The sequence below is a fragment of the Salvelinus namaycush genome, chromosome 3 (assembly GCF_016432855.1).
Source record: "Salvelinus namaycush isolate Seneca chromosome 3, SaNama_1.0, whole genome shotgun sequence".
In the NCBI taxonomy this organism is placed as follows: domain Eukaryota; kingdom Metazoa; phylum Chordata; class Actinopteri; order Salmoniformes; family Salmonidae; genus Salvelinus; species Salvelinus namaycush.
The window spans coordinates 53,299,363-53,315,592 of NC_052309.1; the positions used below are offsets into that span (position 1 = coordinate 53,299,363).

The 16,230-nt window shown below is 45.8% G+C and overlaps 1 protein-coding gene across 6 annotated transcripts in view; it reads left to right on the top strand.

Annotated features, from left to right (window-relative positions):
• The window catches only part of LOC120032531 (ankyrin repeat and KH domain-containing protein 1-like), a 55,038-nt gene extending 38,950 nt beyond the window's left edge, over positions 1-16,088 (top strand). For 3 of the 6 annotated variants that reach the window (XM_038978675.1, XM_038978683.1, XM_038978689.1), the window contains exons 25-34: positions 9,177-9,342; positions 10,246-10,756; positions 10,994-11,149; positions 11,374-11,523; positions 11,641-13,250; positions 14,018-14,176; positions 14,467-14,721; positions 14,903-15,108; positions 15,247-15,411; positions 15,509-16,088. In XM_038978675.1, the coding sequence (XP_038834603.1) occupies positions 9,177-9,342; positions 10,246-10,756; positions 10,994-11,149; positions 11,374-11,523; positions 11,641-13,250; positions 14,018-14,176; positions 14,467-14,721; positions 14,903-15,108; positions 15,247-15,411; positions 15,509-15,568 (3,438 nt within the window). In that variant the 3' untranslated portion in view covers positions 15,569-16,088. The remainder of the gene's footprint in view (positions 1-9,176; positions 9,343-10,245; positions 10,757-10,993; positions 11,150-11,373; positions 11,524-11,640; positions 13,251-14,017; positions 14,177-14,466; positions 14,722-14,902; positions 15,109-15,246; positions 15,412-15,508) is intronic. The other 3 variants (XM_038978694.1, XM_038978700.1, XM_038978706.1) reach the window with 1 other exon arrangement.
• The last annotated feature ends 142 nt before the right edge of the window (positions 16,089-16,230 follow it).

The window sequence follows — 16,230 nt, forward strand, 5'->3', positions numbered from 1 at the left end:
TAACGCAAGCCTATCGATACACTTCCCTACTTATTCATTGCAGCTGCAGTGCTGGTTGTAGAGCAAGTGGAAGAAGGGAGAACCCACATTTGATGGTTTATTGAAGTGTTGACAGTGCTGAGTAAATATTTCAACATGAACTCACCTATAAAAACAGCAGTTCTTTGCTGTATTCGTTGACAGTCTCTCTCGAGTCATGGTTTTACAACTTTAGAAATCTCAGTATCAAATTTGCTGTAGCTTTCTTTTATGCCTGTTACGTTACTGCAGACACAGCAATCTGAGCCATACGATTGGCCAGTGGTTGGTCTATAGTGCACTTGATTTGCTCCCCCTGGGAAAGCAGACTTTGTACCTCCAGACATATAAAATGGTTCACGCATGGCAGCTGAATCGGGTGCACCAACACCAACAGCACGAGACAAAGAAAAAAACTAAATAGGAACTCAAGGCTTATCGTTCGTTTTTTTTACAGAAATGTTTGCTGATCATCTAGGAATGCCTTGGAGATCAACCAGTGGATCGCGATTGACCGGTTGGTGACCACTGATCTATGTCGACCTCCTGGTTTTTGTTGTTGCTTGCCTTAAGTTTTCTGCTGACCCCAAATCTTTTTGCAAACTGTTTCTATAGTTGATTTCTTATTCATATTCAGTGAACAAGCCAAAGCCTTCCTAGTTGCAGATTGTCTGGACTTTTCATAGGCTTTTGGCTAATTCTTCAACAACTGCCACTTCCAAATTCCCGTCTGTTTCTGATCTTCTGACGGAAAATGGCTGCCTTCCTCGGTGAGGCCTTGTGAATGAAGTCCATGGTAGCAGTGACATACTGTGCTGCCTGTTTTGGCATACAGGCTTTAGCCTTTTTAAAGTTCTTCCTTTTGGCAGATGGAAGCCGTACATCTAGCACTGCTGTCAGCAAGGCTCTTTTAGAATGGTCAAGTTACTTTCTCTGTTATTCTAATTTATCCTCTAGTTCCTTGAGATTAATTATCTTCGCCTCCAATTTCTGTTGTGCTTTCACCTGCTTTGTCTTTTCGTTGTCCTGACAATATTTTTCCACATTTAAATTTTTCTTTCATGCTCCTCTTTTGACATAACTGCTCTCTGTTCGTTTTTTTAAAAGCCAGCTTTGCCGTCTTCTTTTTCTATAATTCTGTTCTTGTTACTGTTTTTTCCATGCATCGGCAGGACAGAGCAGCTACATCTAAGACCGCACTCAACGAGCTATTTAATAAGGCCATAAGCAAACAAGAAAATGCCCATCCAAAAGCGGCTCTCTTAGTGGCTGTGGACTTTAATGCAGGCAAACATAAATCAATTTGACCTAATTTCTACCAGCATGTCACGTGCAACCAGAGGGGGGGGGACACTAGACTACCTTTTACTCCACACACAGAGAAGCATACAAAGCTCTCCCTCCATTTGGCAAATCTGACCATAATTATATCCTCCTGATTCCCGCTTACAAGCAAAAACTAAAGCAGGAAGTACCAGTTACTCACTCAATACGGAAGTGGTCAGATGACGTGAATGCTACGCTACAGGACTGCTAACACAGACTGGAATATGTTCCGGGATTCATCAAATGGCATTGAGGAGTATACCACCTATCATCGGCTTCATCAATGTGCATCGACGACGTCGTCCCTACAGTGACCGTACATACATATCCCAACAAGAAGCCATGTATTACAGGCAACATCCGCACCGAGCTAAAGGCTTCAACTGCCGCTTTCAAGGAACGAGCTAAAGGCTAGAACTGCCGCTATGCCCTCAGACAAACCATAAAACAGGCAAAGCGTCAATATAGGACTAAGATTGAATCCTACTACACCGGCTCTGACGCTTGTTGGATGTGGCAGGCAGGGCTTGAGAACTATTACGGACTACAAAGGGATACCCAGCAGCGAGCTGCCCAGTGACGCGAGCCTACCAGACGAGCTGCTAAATACCGTTTCATGCTCGCTTCGAGGAAAGCAACACTGACTCATGCATGAAAGCACCAGCTGTTCCGGGCGACTGTGATCACGCTCTCCGTAGCCGATGTGAGCAAGACCTTTAAACAGATCAACATTCACAAAGCCGCAGGGCCAGAAAGATTACCAGGACGTGTAATCAAAGTGTGCGCGGACCAACTGGTAAGTGTCTTCACTGACATTTTCAACCTCTCCCTGACCATGCCTGTAATACCTACATGTTTCAAACAGACCACCATAGTCCCTGTTCCAAGAAAGTGAAGTACTCACATCGGTAGCCATGAAGTGCCTTGAAAGACTGGTCATGGCTCACACCAACACCATCATGCCGGAAATGCTAGACCCACTCCAATTCGTAAACCGCCCCAACAGATCCACAGATGACTCACTCCACACTGCCCTTTCCCACCTGGAGAAAAGGAACACCTATGAGAGAATGCTGTTCATTGACTACAGCTCAGCGTTCAACACCATAGTATCCACAAAGCTCATCACTAAGCTAAGGACCCTGGGACTAAACACCTTTCTCTGCAAATGGATCCTGGACTTCCTGACAAGCCGCCCCCAGGTGGTAAGGGAAGGTAACAACACATCTGCCACGGTGATCCTCAGGGGTGCATGCTTAGTCCCCTCCTATACTCCCTGTTCACCCACGACTGCGTGGCCAAGGACAACTCCAACACCATCATTAAGTTTGCAGGCGACACAACACTGATCACCGTCAACGATGAGACAGCCTATAGGGAGGAGGTCAGAGACCTGTCAGTGTGGTGCCAGGACAAGAACATATCCCTCAATGTGAGCAAGACAAAGGAGCTGATTGTGGACTATAGGAAAAGGATGGCCAATTAGTCCCCCATTTAACATCGACGTCTGAAGTGGAGGGGGTCGAGAGTTTCAAGTTCCTTGGTGTCCACATCACCAACGAACTATCATGGTCCAAACACACTAAGACAGTTGTGAAGAGGGCACGACAACGCCTATTCCCCCTCAGGAGATTGAAAAGATTTGGCATGGGTCCCCAGTTCCTCAAAGTTCTACAACTACACCATCGAGAGCATCCTGATCAGTTGCATCACCGCCTGGTATGGCAACTGCGCGGCATCTGACTGTAAGGCACTACAGAGGGTAGTGCGTACGGCCCAGTACATTACTGGGTCCAAGTTTCCTGACATTCAGGACCTATATACTAGGCGTGTCAGAGGAAGCACCAAAAAATTGTCAGACTCCAGTCACCCAAGTCATAGACTGTTCGCATGGCAAGCGGTACCAGAGCGCCAAGTCTAGGTCCAAAAGGCTCCTTAACAGCTTCAACCCCCAAGCCGTAAGACTGCTGAACAATTAATCAAATGGCCACCTGGACTATTTTACTTCGTTTTTTACACTGCTTTAATTATCTATGGTATGCATGGTCACTTTACAAATTACCTCGACTAACCTGTAACCCCCGCACATTTACTCGGTACCGGTATCCCATGTGTATATAGCTCATTATTATGTTCTTGTTACTTTACATTTTTTTTGTTTATTTGGTAAATATCTTCTTAACCAACAATGCAGTTCAAGAAATAGTTAAGGGCTTGTAAGCATTTCACGGTAAGGTTGTACCTATTGTATTCTAACATTTGATTTTCTTGATACTCTCGGCTTTTTCTCTCGGCTTTGCGCTCAACTTCCGCATTCTCTGGGAAGCACTGGCATTATATATATTTTTCCGCTGCTGCCGTCTCCCTCTGCTTGAAATGTTCCTCGTTTTTAGGATACTATCAGCAAGGGACATCTCATGTCTGTTTTGTTTCATCCTTTGACACAATTGACACAAACCATCGCGATTTCATTCTACCAGGTATGCTTTCTTTGCAGTCAACATTTAATTGGGAATTTTTTGGGTAAGCTTTTGGAAATGTATGTTTTGTATGCGCATGACACTCACGTTGCGCATGGTGATGGCTCTACGTACATAAGACTGTCTTATGTAGAGCCATCACAAGTCAGCTAGTGTTCCACATTACTTTTTCCACATTTTGTGTTACAGCCTGAATTTTAGATTTTTTGTTTGGTGTCTGGCCTGAACATAATACCCCATAATGTCAAAGTGAAATTATGCTATTTTTAAAAATATTTTTTTAATAGAAATTAATAAAAAAAATTAAAGCTGAAATGTCTTGAGTCAATAAGTATTCAACCCCTTTGTTATGGCAAGTGTAAATAAGTTGAGGAGTAAAAATGTGCTTCACGCCCACTCCCGTTGCCTGCTGCACTGCTGCTTGGAATCCACCTGGCGATCTGTTCACCGTCTGCCTTGGCTTGTCGCCCCATGTCTTGTACAGGTACCCGCACCACACTACCCCCTCTCTCCCGAGCTTTCGCTCGCCTCCAGCACACAGGCACTGTTGGGGCGATTGACTATGAACTTAAAATGGCTAGCCCCAAGTTGTTGTTATATTTTTTCTTGTGCATTTTGCTATTTGCCTCATGACCCCTGCATGCTTTGTTGACTTTGAACTTTATTGTTCACCCGACCATGGGACAGACTGTATGTTCCCACACTCGGGACTCAGACTCTCTTGGTTACACTGACTTTTGGCCCCCATCCTATTCTAACCACCTCTCGCCGGCTTTGTATTCATGTTACCTGATGAACTTGCTGTACAATATGAACTTGTTGCCATTCCAATGCACATTGAAATGTCATAAGTCAGCACTGCAGAGCTCTCCCTGTCCTATGCCGTGCCTTCATTGTATTACTGTTGATTATATCTGAAAATGTGCATGTACACCCTGGCCCATCTACTGTTGCTAGCCCCAATTCTGACATGTGCTCTGATATCTGCTTCACTGACTTCTACTCCTGTAAAAGCCTGGGTTTTCTGCACGTTAACACTAGAAGTTTACTACCTAAAATGGATCAATTGAAAGTGTGGGTTCACAGCTCCAATGTGTTGGTCATTACTGAGATGTGGTTAAGGAAGAGTGTTTTGAATACTGATAACCTTTCTGGTTATAACCCGATACAGTCTTATACTCAGCTGCTCCCTCCCCGGATGTTGTGTTAAACGCGCTACAACAAAGCTTTTTTAGTGTCCAACAAGCTTTCCCTGCCCTTAACCTTGTTCTGAACACCTCCAAAACAAAGGTCATGTGGTTTGGTTAGAAGAATGCCCCTCTCCCCACAGGTGTGATTACTACCACTGAGGGTTTCGAGCTTGAGGTAGTCACCTCATACAAGTACGTGGGAGTATGGCTAGACTGTACACTGTCCTTCTCTCAGCACATATCAGATCTGCAGGCTAAAGTTAAATCTAGACTTGGTTTCCTCTATCGTAATTGCTCCTCTTTCACTCCAGCTGCCAAACTAACCCTGATTCAGATGACCATCCTACCCATGCTAGATTACAGAGACATAATTTATAGATCGGCGGGTAAGGGTGCTCTCGAGTGGCTAGATGTTCTTTACCATTCGGCCATCAGATTTGCCACCAATGCTGCTTGTAGGACACATCACTGCACTCTATACTCCTCTGTAAACTGGTCATCTCTGTATACCCGTCGCAAGACCTACTGGTTGATGCTTATTTATAAAACCCTCTTAGGCCTCACTCGCCTCTATCTGCAGCCCTCATCCTCCAACACCCGTTCTGCCAGTCACCTTCTGTTAAAGGTCCCCAAAGCACACACATCCTTGGGTCGCTCGTCTTTTCAGTTCGTTGCAGCTAGCAACTGGAACAAGCTGCAACAAACACTCAAACTGGACAGTTTTATCTCAATCACTTAATTCAAAGACTCATCATGGACGCTCTTACTGACAGTTGTGGCTGCTTTGCGTGATGTCTCTACCTTCTTGCCCTCTATGCTATTGTCTGTGCCCAATAATGTTTGACCCTGTTTTGCGCTGCTACCATGTTGTGCTGCTGCCATGTTGTGTTGCTATCATGTTGTCATTTTGTGTTCCTACCATCCTGTGTTGCTGCCATGCTATGTTGTTTTAGGTCTCTCTGTAGTGTTGTCTCTCTTGTCGTGATGTCCTATATTTCCATTTTTAATCCCAGTCCCCGCAAAAGGCCGTTTGCCTTTTGGTTGGCCGTCATTGTAAATAAGAATTTTTATCTTAACTAACTTGCCTAGTTAAATAAAGGTTAAATATAGGTTAAATACAAAAGTTAAATGGATTCTCTGTTTGCAGCAATAATGTTGAATATGATTTTTTTTTTTTAAATGACTACCGTATCTCTGTACCCCACACATACAATTACAGTTGAAGTCGGAAGTTTACATACACTTAGGTTGAAGTCATTAAAACTCATTTTTCAACCACTCTACACATTTCTTGTTAACAAACAATAGTTTTGGCAAGTTGGTTAGGACATCTACTTTGTGCATGACACAGGTAATTTTTCCAACAATTTTTTACAGACCGATTATTTCACTTATAATTCACTGTATCACAATTCCAGTGGGTCAGAAGTTTACATACACTAAGTTAACTGTGCCTTTAAACAGCTTGGAAAATTCCATAAAATTATGTCATGGCTTTAGAAGCTTCTGATAGGCTAATTTATATAATTTGAGTCAATTGGAGGTGTACCTGTGGATGTATTTCAAGGCCTCCTTTAAAACTCAGTGCCTCTTTGCATGATATCATGGGAAAATAAAAAGAAATCAACCAAGACCTCAGGAAAAATAAAAATGTAGACCTCCAAGTCTGGTTCATCCTTGGGCACAATTTCCAAACGCCTGAAGGTACCACGTTCTTCTGTACAAACAATAGTACGCAAGTATAAACACCATGGGACCACGCAGCCGTCATACCGCTCAGGAAGGAGACGCATTCTAGAGATGAACGTACTTTGGTGCGAAAAGTGCAAATCAATCCCAGAACTGCAGCAAAAGACCTTGTGAATATGCTGGAGGAAACAGGTACAAAAGCATCTATATCCACAGTAAAACGAGTCCTATATCGACATAACCTGAAAGGCCTCTCAGCAAGGAAGAAGCCACTGCTCCAAAACACAAAAAAATCCAGACTACGGTTTGCAACTGCACATGGGGACAAAGATTGTACTTTTTGGAGAAATGTTCTCTTGTCTGATGAAACAAAAATAGAAGTGTTTGGCCAAAATTACCATCGTTATGTTAGGAGGAAAAAGGGGGGAGGCTTGCAAGCCAAAACACCATCCCAACCGTGAAGCACGGGGGTGGCAGCATCATATTGTGGGTGTGCTTTTCTGCAGGAGGGACTGGTGCACTTCACAAAATAGATGGCATCATGAGGTAGGAAAATTATGGGGATATATTGAAGCAACATCTCAAGACATCAGTCAGGAAGTTAAAGCTTGGTCGCAAATGGGTCTTCCAAATGGACAATGACCCCAAGCCTACTTCCAAAGTTGTGGCAAAATGGCTTAAGGACAACAAAGTCAAGGTATTGGAGTGGCCATCACAAAGCCCTGACCTCAATTCTATAGAAAATTTGTGGGCAGAACTGAAAAAGCGTGTGCGAGCAAGGAGGCCTACAAACCTTACTCGGTTACACCAGCTCTGTCAGGAGGAATGGGCCAAAATTCACCCAACTTATTGTGGGAAGCTTGTGGAAGGCTACCCTAAATGTTTGACCCAAGTTAAACAATTTAAAGGCAATGCTACCAAAGACTAATTGAGTGTATGTAAACTTCTGACCCACTGGGAATGTGATGAAAGAAATAAAAGCTGAAATGAATCATTCTCTCTACTATTATGCTGACATTTCACATTCTTAAAATAGTGGTGATCCTAACTGACCTAAGACAGGGAATTTTTACTAGGATTAAATGTCAGGAATTGTGAAAATGAGTTTAAATATATTTGGATAAGGTGTATGTAAACTTCCGACTTCAACTGCATCTGTAAGGTCCCTCAGTCGAGCAGTGAATTTAAAACACAGATTCAACCGCAAAGACCAGGGATGTCTTCTAATGCCTCACAAAGAAGGTCACCTATTGGTAGATGGATATTTAAAAAAAAAAAGCAGACATTGAATATCCCTTAGAGCATGGTGAAGTTTTTAATTATACTTGGGATGATGTGTCACTACACATTTCACCATGAGGCCAATGTTGACTTTAAAACCAGAGTTTAATTGCTGTGATAGGAGAGAACTGAGGATGGTCTACAACATTGTAGTTACTCCACAATACTAACCTAATTGACAGAGTGAAAAGGATGCCTGTACAGAATAATACTATTCCAAAACATGCATCCTGTTTACAACAAGGGCATGTAAGTAATACTGCAAAAATGTGGCAAAGCAATTACCTTTTTTGTCCTGAATACAAGTGTTATGATTGGGGCCAATACAACCCATTACTGAGTACCACTCTCCATATTTTCCAGCATAGTGGTGGCTGCATCATGTTATGGGTATGCTTGTGATTAAGGATGGGGGAATTTTCAGGATAAAAAATTGAGTAGAGCTAAGCACAGGCATAATTCTGCTTTCCACCAGACACTGGGAGATGAATTTACCATTCAGCAGGACAATCTAAAACAAGGCCAAGTCTACACTAGTTGCTTACCAAGAAGACAATGAATGTTCCTGAATGGCCTAGTTACAGTTTTGACTTAAATCTACTTGAAGATCAACAACCAAGTTAAGAGGTTTAAGAATTAAAAAAATAACAATGGGTAAATGTTGCACAATCCAGGTGTGGATAGCTCTTAGAGACTTACCCAGAAAGACTCGCCGCTGTAATCGCTGCCATATGTGCTTCTAGTAAGTATTGACTCGGGTGGGAATAGTTATGTATTTGAGATATTTCTGTATTTTATTTTCAATAAATGTCTAAAAACATGTTCACTTTGTCATTTGGGTATTGTGTGTAGAAGTGAGGGGGAAAAAATTATATTTAATATATTTTGAATTGACTGTAACACAACAAAGTGTGGAATAAGTTAAGGGGTATGAATACTTTCTGAAGGCACTGGATATCTACCTGACATATGTTGAAGACATGCATGCTGAATGTTTTGGACAAATGTCCAACCTCAATTTGCAACAGTTCTGTAAAATGATCCACTACTTATGGGCCCTGGTCAATAGTAGTGCACTAAATAGGGAATAGGGTGTCATTTGGGACACGAACCTTCTGCTCCTCATTTATCTGTATGGATTTACAGGTCTCTGTAGATATTGTAATCATCTGTTTTTGCTTGGGGTGTACAGTCCAGGGAGGAAAGTAAGAAGCAAGCCCTGGCTGCTAAGCGTGAGAAGCGTAAGGAGAAACGCAAGAAGAAGAAGGAAGAGCAGAAGAGGAAGCTGGAGGAGGAAGAGGCCAAAGTAAAGGAGGAGGACCAGGAGTTACAGGACCAGGACCAAGACTCCTCCGAAGGTGAGAACCTATTTACCAGCTCAACCTTTACAGCCTCTAATAGCCTGTTCCAGCTACTGATATCAGCATTGTATTGCTGTTTAAGATGACCTTTTTCCTAGATCAACTATGTCTCTGTCTGCTTGACTGAAGGGATATTGCAGTCACAATTAAACAAGCTTCTCATTTATTTACAGCCTGTTTTGTTTCCCTATTATGTTAACTGATAGAAGAATATACTGAACACGTATATAAACGCAACAATTTGAAAGATATTTTTACTGAGTTACAGTTCATGTGAGGAAACCAGTCAATTTAAGTAATTTCATTAGGCCCTAATCAATGGATTTCACATGCCTGGGAATACAGATGTGCATCTTTTGGTCACAGATACCTTAAAAAATGGGCCTCACAATGGTTCTCAGGATCCCGTGACATGGTATTTCTGTGCATTCAAATTGCCATAGATGAAATGCAATTGTGTTCGTTGTCCGTAGCTTATGCCTGCCCATACCTTAACCCCACCGCCACCATGGGGCACTCTGTTCACAACGTTGACATCAGCAAACTGCTCGCCCACACAACGCCATACACATGGTCTGTGGTTGTGAGGCTGGTTGGACGTACTGCCAGATTCTCTATAACAATGTTGGAGGAGGCTTATGGTAGAGAAACATTCAGTTCTCTGGCAATAGCTCTGATGGACATTCCTGCAGCCAGCATGCCAATATCTTTTTTCAGCTCATGATACATGGGACCAACACTTTACATGTTGTGTTTATTTTTTTGTTCAGTATACATCTCAACTGAGACACAGCCATCCAGCATCTTTCTAATCTACTTTTTAAAAATAATTTCTGTTAATTTATAATTGTAAAATAAGGGTAAATAACCTTTTCCTTCCTTGTCTCATGGTCTGTGTAGACGGCGATGTCCCCATTGACCCGCCCAGCGCTACCACAACCACCACCATTGGCATCTCTGCCACCTCCAGCACCTTCACCAACGCCTTCGGCAAGAAACGAGCCAATGTGACGACCACGCCCAGCTCCAACCGCAAGAACAAGAAGAACAAGACCAAGGACTCCCCCAGCGAGCCCATCATCCTGCAAGACCCCCAGGTGGCGCTGGCTCAGCAGAAGGCTAACAAAAACAAGATCCACGGGGAGCCCAGGGGTGGTGGGGTGCCGGGTGGAAGCGACTCGGACAACTTGGACAGCACCGATTGCAACAGCGAGAGCAGCAGCGGAGGCAAGAGCCAGGAGCTCAACTACCTACCGGACCTGCCCTCTTCGTCTTCCTCCTGCTTTTCATCGTCTGCTCCCTCGGTGGTGAGCCAGCAGCCCCAGCCGGTCCCTGAGAAGAGGCAATGCACATCACTACACAGCTCCCGAGACGACAAGATCACTGTGTCCATCTCCAAACCACACCATAAGTAAGTGGCTAGTCTTTTTTGCTCAACTGCTGTGTATCCAAACTAAAAATATAACCTTTTGTTAGTCCTTTAACTAGTATACTGCTGTAGTGGTAAAAGTAGAACCTTTGTTAGTTTGTTTTCTCTGGCTTTAGTGCAAAATGTAGAAAGGGAAGAATCCTGCATGTGCCATCTGAATTGTTTTAGGTACACCGCAGGGTTCTCTTAAGTTTATTATTCCGTATTCTTTCTTCTCAGAATCCATGACCGCATAAACGACTTGATGCCCAGTTCCCTTCCCTCCTCGTTCAGAACCATTTCACTGCCAGTCACCTCGCCCGTCAGCAAGATGAACCTCACCAGCCCCAAGAGGGGCCAGAAGAGAGAAGAAGGCTGGAAGGAGGTGGTGCGAAGGTGGGTTAGCTCACAGGAATGTGCCTTAAATCAAACAGTCGCTACTGTAGTTACTGTTATGCATAAAGACAGTAGGAGTACAGTATGTCCCTGTTTAGCATCTCCGTTGCTTTAGTTTAATGTATAACAATCAACTGCCACTGGTATCTACTACATAGTTGTGGAATGTAAAGACATATGACACATATATATATTAATTGAATTGCTTGTGTGTGTTTTCTCAGGTCAAAGAAGCTGTCGGTGCCTGCCTCTGTGGTGTCTCGGATCATGGGCAGAGGTGGCTGTAATATCACTGCCATTCAGGACGTGACCGGTGCTCACATCGACGTGGACAAACAGAAGGACAAGAATGGAGAGAGGATGATCACCATCAGGTTAGACCAGCCCACTGTCTACTGCTTTCACAGAACAGTCTGTCAGTATATCATATCATAGTCATTTTTACTGTCTGACACACACCTGCTTTTCTTCCTTTCCCTCTGGTCTTTCAGAGGTGGCACAGAGTCGACTCGACACGCCGTGCAGCTGATCAGCGCCCTGATCCAGGACCCAGCCAAGGAGCTGGAGGACCTGATCCCCAGAAACCACATCCGCGCCCCCGGCACCAGCACCAAGATTGGCTCCACCTACACCACCTCCACAGGGGCCACCAACACTACGGCGGCCGGCTCCAAGGGCCTGGCATCAGTGTTGCCGTCGTCCGCTGTGTCCTTCCAGTCGTCCTCCGTCTCTCAACACGGAGGGAAGATGGGGAAGAACCTGTCTTCCGGAGTGAGGCCCCCTTTTGTTTCACTTCCTCTGGCGTACTCCAACCCCCACCTGGCACTGCTGGCCGCCCAGACCATGCACCACATCCGACACCCGCGCCTGCCCATGGCACAGTTCGGTGGCACCTTCTCTCCGTCGCCCAACACCTGGGGCCCGTTCCCGGTACGTCCCATTAGCCCCGCCAGCACTAACAGCTCTCCCAAGCACAACGGCACCACTGCTCTCCGGCCCTTGCCTGCCTCCGCTGCCCATCCAGAGTACACAGCCCCTACCTTTATAGCAGGCCCTGCAGCCACCGCCTCTCCCTCCAGATCTGCACCCTCTGGCACCCCCATGCCCTCCTCTGTCAGGAAGCAGCTCTTTTCTGGCGAATCAAAGACGGCCAGCATGGCAGCGGTCACCTCGACCATGAGTGGTGCGCCCGCTACGCAGATGGGCACTGCACCCCCCACCACGCCCTCTACCCCACCCTCCCCTCCTGCGCCTATCGCCCCACCTGCACAGCAGCTACCCATTTCCAAGCCAGAGCCTGCTGGCTGCGCCACGCCTGGTAAAGAGAAGTCCCCTCCAGACACAGCGGCACCTGTCCAAGGTGGAGCATCTGAAGGCTCCAACTCCACCGGACCCATGCACTTCACAGCTCCCACTGCTCCACCCCCACTGCCCTCCCAGCAGCCAGATAGCCGACAGCAGCAGCTGTCCCTCCCCTCCTCCTCCAGCACAGAGCCCAGCCTCCGGGCCGCCCAGCCTCCCTGCTCCCTCCTGCCCACGTCTCGCTCTGCACCAGCAGGGGGCAGCACGGTCACACACACCAGCAGCACTTTACCTCACTACGCGTCGCCTGCTCCCTCACGCATGCAGCCCTCAGCCCAGTTCTACCCCATGGCAGCTGGGGCATCTCCACAGGAGCACCAGTCTGTATTTGTACCCTCTGGAGCATCCCAGGAGCAACGTCAGAAACCACAGCAGCAGCATGCCAGCCAGGGCATGGCAACCCCCTCCATGCAGCAGCAGATGTCCTCCAACATGGGCATGATGAACGGCTCCCAGATGCACATCCATGGGGGCAAGGCCCAGCAGCTGCCCCCCAACTACGGCCCCACAGCCCTCTTCAACCATTTCAGCAGCATGTTTGACAGCAACCAGGTGGGCAACAACCAGGTGTGGGGAGCATGTCACCTGCCTGCACGGACCCCTCCTGAGCAGCCCTACACCGCTCCCCCGGCCTATATAGGGGGCATGGGACAGATGGAGAACGTGGTGCCCCCTCCTGATGGCTCCAAGGCACCAGGGTACCGCTGTAACACCCAGAGGATTGTCACCAGTCCAATCGGTAAGCAACAAGGACCATAAAGACTCCACCACAGACACACACACAGTCATAACCCATAGCTCTATGTAGTCCAACTCCAAGACAATAGTTTTGTTCCACAGAAACAAAAAATCAACTGATTCCACAAAGCAGTTCTCTTCACATACATACATACATACATACATACATACATACATACATACATACATACATACATACATACATACATACATACATACAGGAACTGACAAAATAAAGGAAACGCCGACATTAAAGTGTCTTAATAGGGCGTTGGACCACCACAAGCCACCAGAACAGCTTCAATGAGCCCTGGCATAGATTCTACAAGCATCTGGAACTCTATTGGAGGGATGCGACACCATTTTTCCACAATAAATAATAATGAGTTATCTTGTTGATGGTGGTGTTAAACACTGTCTCAGGCGCTGCTCCAGAATCTCCCATTAGTGTTCAATTGGGTTGGGATCTGGTGACTGAGATGGCCGTGACGTAAAGGTTTACATCATTTTCATTTTCATGCTCATCAAACCATTCAGTGACCACTTGTGCCCTGTGGATGGTTGCATTGTCATTTACCTTGCCCTTTGAGTGGACCTAACCCATGCAAGGAAAATGTACCCAACACCATAGGAACCAGAACCCTAATTTATTTGCTCAACTGCTTCCTTTATTTTGGCAGTTACCTGTATATAGGCAGACTAGTTCAGTTTATTACAGTGGTTTGTGCCTACATAATTTAACCGGGTCAGTTGAACTCTTTGTTTCAGGAATGCACCCAATGGACCCGTCGGGAAACACCATCTCTTCGTCTGCTGCTCTGACTAGCTTCGCCACCAGTATCTCCTGCAGTCCAGTGTACCTGCAGGGTCCAGCCTCCTTCAGCCGCCAGCACTTCTCTCCTCACCCCTGGAGCGCCTCCACCTCCTGTAAGAACACAACACAGGGAGAGGGAACAGGGCCGTTGCTTCATAGATGTTCTGTGCCCCCCCCCCCCCCCCCCCCCCCCCCCCCCCCCCCCCCCCGTTTTTTGTTGTTTTGTAAACAAAGTACATTTGCTTCATTGTCTACTGTCAAGGTGGGACACAGAGACAGTCACTTGGTAAAATAATGAAAGTAAATGTAGCAAAATCAAATGATTTAATCTGATTTTATCCTAAGTATTTGATTAATCTAACATTTGGAAAGTTAACAAGCCAAGCCTTTGCCCCTCCCTCAGGTGAGTCCCCAGTGCCCTCTGTGTCATCTGCGGGCTCGTCCCCCCTCTGTGCGTCCATGGTGACCCCGGCTCTTATTCAGGCTAAGCCCAGCAGCAATAGCCAGCAAGACCGCAAGGTGCCCCCTCCCATCGGCACCGAGCGCCTGGCACGTATCCGCCAGACGGGCTCCGTCAACCACGCCATGCTCACCGCCAGCTACACACCGCCTGTCGGACAGGGGGGCATCTGGTCCTTTGGAGTGGGCAGTGCTTCTGGTGAGTGTTCAGGGGGAAGGTGGATGGGGTTAGTGCACAATGGATAGATGTAGACCTGATCGTCTCAACTTCAGAGTGTTTTAAGATGTTTCTTGTAAGGTTTTGAAATATATTGTGAATTTCTTCTGTGTAAATGTTTTTTTAACATGACAATTAACTCTCACACCATCCCAAATCTCAGTCCTCCCCTCCTCTTACCCTCCACCTTCAGAGGCAATGTCGGGCTGGTCTCAGCCCCTGATGGGCGGTCACGTGATGCACCAGCAGATGCAGGAGCAGAGTGCTTTCTCCCAGCACCAGGCCATGGAGCGTGACGACACGGGCATCGTGAACCCCTCCAACACCTTCCATCAGCCTATGCCCACCAACTTTATGGACTTCCCAAAGGTAACGGACACCGCTAAGTAGTTGGTGCAAAGATCTCCTCGCTAAGTAGTTGGTGCAAAGATCTCCTGGTGCGAGTGATGCTATGAGATCTATCACAAAAACAAAATGTTTACCACTTCTTTCTCTTGTCCTTTCGAGGGTTTGCCAATATCAATGTATGGCGGGACGATGATTCCTCCCAACCCTCCTATGGGAGAGGCCCCCGGGGGCCCCGTGTACAACGGGCTCCATAACGCTGACCCTGCCTGGAACCCCATAATGAAGGTGGTCTCTAACTCTGCAGATAACTCCGATCCCCAGCAGGTAAGCACTCCCGTAAACAGTCTTCACTTATTTTCACCATTACTCAGTCCGCACTGTTTTGGTTTTGTAGCTAAGTGGTGAAAACTTGTCGTTTTAGGTCTGGCCTGGGACTTGGGCACCGCACGTTGGGAATGTGCACCTGAATCATGTCAACTAAACACGCGGCCATCAAAGCATAGGACCAGTAACAAGACTCATACACGTTTAAGAGAACCAGATAATTACATAATATTCAACGATATTAACCTAGGGAGTGTCCAGAAAGGAGGAATTGGATGGTTGGACACCATTTTGATGTGCCTAACTTAAAAGACAAATCCAGTGTGGGCTGTAATGTGTTTACCAATGTCTATGAACAAACCGATTTGCCTGTTCAACAGGATCCATTCTTTGCGTAGTATAGCCATTATTTTGACTTTAAAAGCCCCACATTTAATTGTTCTTGGTCTGCAGGGCTCTACAGGACTGTACGCTATTTATACTCAGCCCAAGAACTAGGTGATAACATAAAGAGATAAATCAGACTTTTTAGAGTGGTAAATACATGTATAATTGTTTACATACTAAAAAGGGTTCAAATGAGAGTACATTTCATGTCGTATAGTGGCTCTACTTTATGTAGCCTGTATTAATGTGAAATATTTACCTTAATATTCAATAAAAAAGACGGAACTGTACCATTTTCGCCTTTCTATTCTTGTTGCATTAATGTCATACACCTCATGATTCTCCATACACTTGTTGATTTGAAGTGCCCTTGGTCTGTCTTTATTTAAGTAGTAGACTTCAGTGTCATGTTTACTCATGATGATGTCATCA